Below are 3,926 nucleotides of genomic sequence, written 5' to 3' on the forward strand. Positions count from 1 at the left end.
AAAAAAAAAAAAAATCCTAGAAGTCACAGCATTCTCAGTTGTCTGAAGACTCCTCCCTTGGGTCTCTCTGGGCAGGTTTCAGGGCTTTAGCCTTAGGACTAGCTGTGACACTATCTTGTTCATTGGGTCCATTTTGGAATATTTATTTTTGGTTTGAAATGATGCAAAAACATACCAGACCCAGCCCTGCCTTCCCTGTGCCCACTATCCCCCTCAAACTGACTCCAAGACTGTACCCTGTATCCTGAACCCTGTGAAACCCCCAAGCTCTTCGCTGTGCTTGCCGGAGTGAGAATCAAAGGTTTGCAAAGGCTGCGTGATTCTCCAATGAGGTTTGAAATCGGATGTCGTTTTTGTGTGGATTAGCTACACTGGCGATGGATTACAGAATACAGCCTGCAGGGAGGGAGAAAGAGACACATAGAGCCGCGATTAGCTGCGTTTGTTCCTTCCACCTGAGCACCCCGGACCTCGCAGGCAACCCTTCCAGGGTCTTTCAGTCTGCAAGTGACAAGGAAACGGATGACGATAGTGGGTTCCTCACGCGTAGGTGGTAGCGGCAAGCTAACCCCAGGAGAGGTGCCAGTCAGCAGACAATTTGCAAAAGAATGTATTCGCGTCCTCCCCCAAGGATCTTAACCTCATAAAACGCACACTCCTTTCTCCCCTTTTCTCCCTCCCGCAGTCCAGAGTGGCCCTCGGTCCAGTCTGCAGCCCCTCCCCCTCCGGGCTCCTCGCTGTCTCCCCCTCCCGGACGGCGTCTCCGGCTGCTGGGCCCGCGTCGCCGCCTGTTTGTGAATGAGACGCACAGTTACTCAATGGAGCCGCGGGGGGCTCAGGCGGACGCCGCGCGGCCGCGGCGTTGGCGGTGAGCCGGGAGAGGGGCGCCTTTTCCTCCCTTCCTCTCTCTCGCTGCGGCCGCTCCTGAGGAACCGGGCGAGAGGCCGCTGCGCGGGTCGCAGGGCCCGCAGCCCCGAGGACGGCCAGACTGGGCGGCCCCGCGGCGCCGTCACGTCCCGGAGGAGCGGGAACGCGGCCGAGGCGGCCGGACGCGGAGGAGGCCGGCGGCCTTCGGGAACGGGCACTTGCCGCTGCGGCCCTTCGCCCTGGGCTTTGCAAGTTCTTGATTTTTTAATCGCGGGCGGCTAACAGATCCTCGCCAGCACTTCTTTTTTGCCCCCGGGAGAGGAGGGGGAGTGGGAGGAAAGGAGCGAAGAAAATAAAAAAGGATTTCCTCCCGGAAGAGAGCGACCGTTCGGAGAGATTTTTCTGAAGGAAGCAGAAGCGGCGTTTGCAGCCGCCACGGGCGCCGGGCCTCGCCGGCCCGACCATGCGCGAGCCGGCCTCGGGCTGCTGAGGCGGGGGACGCGGAAGCGGAGGCCGAGCGCGCCGGGTCCGGAGCGAGTTCTGCCTGCCGGGCGGCGGCGGCGGCGGCGGGATGGAGCCCGCGACCGCGCCCCGGCCCGACATGGCGCCGGAGCTGACCCTGGAGGAGGAGCAGGTAAGCGGGGCTGCGGCCGCGCGGTGGGTGTGTCCGGGCCCCCGAGGCCTAGGCCGCCTCTGCCTCCCGAGGCCGGGCCCTTCGCAGCCCGGGGGCGGCAGCGCCCCGGCTCCCGCGCCGGGCCAGCAGGCTGGCCTTCAGCGGCGACCGCGCCCCAGGCCTTCATGCCCTCTGAGGGGGGCTCCGCGGCACCCGGCTGCTCCATGTCCCTTCAGCCGGCGAGGCTCGCGGGCCTCAGACTGCCCTCTTCCCACGCCCCATTCCAGTGGTAAAGTTCCTCGAACTGGGGGCCTGCTCCCCCGACGTCTGCAAAACCGCTACTTGCCCCCGGTCCTTCCACTCCTTTATAAATGTTTTCCATAAGGGTTTTTTAAGGGCAAGAAAAGCCCCAGTTTGGGGGAAGGGTTCCCATGGGGATTATCTCCCTTCCCGAGGAGAGCGGGGATAGCGCTGGATACATAGATGTCCTAGATTTTCAGACGAGCCCCTCGGGCTTCTCAGGGGGCCGTGGCAGGCCTACTTGGACAGATTCTGGAAGATCCTGCCCTTCTCATGCTCCTGAAGTGCCTGGCCTTGACCTCCCTATTCAGCTACCCCGGACTAGGCGCATCTCTTCACTCGCACTTCCCTACCCCCATCTCATCTGCCTAGCTCCATCTTTCCGAAGCTTACATTGTCCCTTAAAGCTTATGACCTTTAGTTCCCAGAAGGAAGTGGTTTGCGGTGTCATTTTGGGGGGTTGGGTAAGGGAAAAGCCCAGGGCCCTTATAACTTTCCCTCCCCCGCATTCCAGCTGTGGAGACTGGACCACTCCTTCCGAGGAAGATAGGAAAGTCCGCTGGCTGAGATTGGGAACCCTAAGGGCTTTTCGCTGTTTATTCTTTGGCATTGCCCATACCCAGCCATTGCTATCTCAAATATAGCCACGGTCTGATTCCATGTTAAAAAAAATTAACAATGTGGGGAAAAAAAGATGAACCGTGCTGGTAATCATTTCAACCTCTCCACCCCTTTTTCCCAAGGACCACATTTGCTAGCAGTCTCTAGTGTGAAGACAGTCTGGTTTTACAAACTGTTACTAGTTAGCGGGCTTGTTTAAGACCTGATTTTCAAAAAGCTCTTGACTTTTCTCCTCATTTGCAGAGATGACATTTTTAATATCTTCCAAAGGCAGACTGCAGTCTTGCCTTTTGAAGCCTTGAGATAAAATCAGCATGGGAAAAAAAATTAAAAGAATTCTGCTTTGTACAAGCAGTGGTAATGTCCTGTTAACTGCTGTTGGATGTTAATAAAATGCTAGTCAGATCCTAGTGCAAGTAGGTGGCCAAGGAGCCCATCCTGCCAGAATTAGGAAATACTCCAATACTAAGGTATGGTGTGTTAGGTTGATTTTAAAAGGGTAAATCTTTCATCTTTTTTTCCTTGGGTCAACCAGATTTGAAGTTTCTGTTTCTAAGAGGTAAAGGCATCTGTATTTTATGAAAATGGCATTAGGTTGCAAATTTAAAAATTAAAACCAGGGAAAGTAATTATTAAGGTATTGATAGTGCTGACAAAGTATTGGCTTTACTCTGTATATAGTGTGTATACATATATAGAGTTGTGTTACTTAACCAGTAAAAATCTTTTAAAGTCAAATGAATGAGATGGGCATTAACAAGGCCTGGATGGAAACAGTAAAATAATTAAGGTTAAGAGATTTTGTGTTTTTTAAAAATCATACCTTTTTTTCCCTACAAAATTCCATATTTTCTACAGGCATTTCAAAATGTTGAAACAAACATAAAAGCAGCTTAGTTCTAATTATCGTAATGTCTGGTACCATATTTTAGTTTAATATCACATAAGAGTACTCTTAACTATTAAGATTTCTTTAAAATGTCTAAACAGCAGCAAATGCATTTTAGTCTCAAAATGGTCCTCGTGGGAAATGACACATTCATTCCATAATGCTGCCCTATTGCTCAAACCAATTTTAAAACTCATTTGGAGTTGAATTTAAAGCTTGTTGCAGAATCTTTGAAATTTCTTCAGTGTTGGAAAATCCTTATACTTTGGAGAATCAGTTTGATTTTTGGAAATAGCAGAAAAACTTTTAGAACCTTATTTCATAAGTAAAGTAGGGGATTAAACTGGGTTGGCACATTTTTAGGCAAAAGTGAAGTGCCTTTAGGCCTTTTTCAGAATGTGTGAACTGCCTTAAAGACATTTCTGGAGCAGATCCTTTCTGGATGATATCTCCTTCTATGTAGTCATGTAAATCAGAAAACGAGAAGTCTTGGACACCATGTCATCCCTCAGCCCCTGTATGCAATATATCATTAGATTTTCCTGAATATTTCTTGGATTCATTGGCTTCCTTCCACACCACTGCCACCACCCCCCTAGTCCAAGCTACTCTCATATCTTTTTTTTTTTTTTTTTT

The 3,926-nt window shown here is 51.1% G+C and overlaps 1 protein-coding gene across 3 annotated transcripts in view; it reads left to right on the top strand.

Annotated features, from left to right (window-relative positions):
- Nucleotides 1-812: 812 nt before the first annotated feature.
- Nucleotides 813-3,926, top strand: part of PTPN9 (protein tyrosine phosphatase, non-receptor type 9) — a 95,493-nt gene continuing 92,379 nt past the window's right edge. For all 3 annotated transcript variants that reach the window (XM_012640605.1, XM_012640606.1, XM_012640607.1), the window contains exon 1: nucleotides 813-1,501. In XM_012640605.1, coding sequence (XP_012496059.1) covers nucleotides 1,439-1,501 — 63 coding nt within the window. In that variant the 5' untranslated portion in view covers nucleotides 813-1,438. The remainder of the gene's footprint in view (nucleotides 1,502-3,926) is intronic.

This window comes from Propithecus coquereli, unplaced genomic scaffold (genome assembly GCF_000956105.1).
Source record: "Propithecus coquereli isolate 6110/MARCELLA unplaced genomic scaffold, Pcoq_1.0 Scaffold155, whole genome shotgun sequence".
Taxonomy (NCBI): domain Eukaryota; kingdom Metazoa; phylum Chordata; class Mammalia; order Primates; family Indriidae; genus Propithecus; species Propithecus coquereli.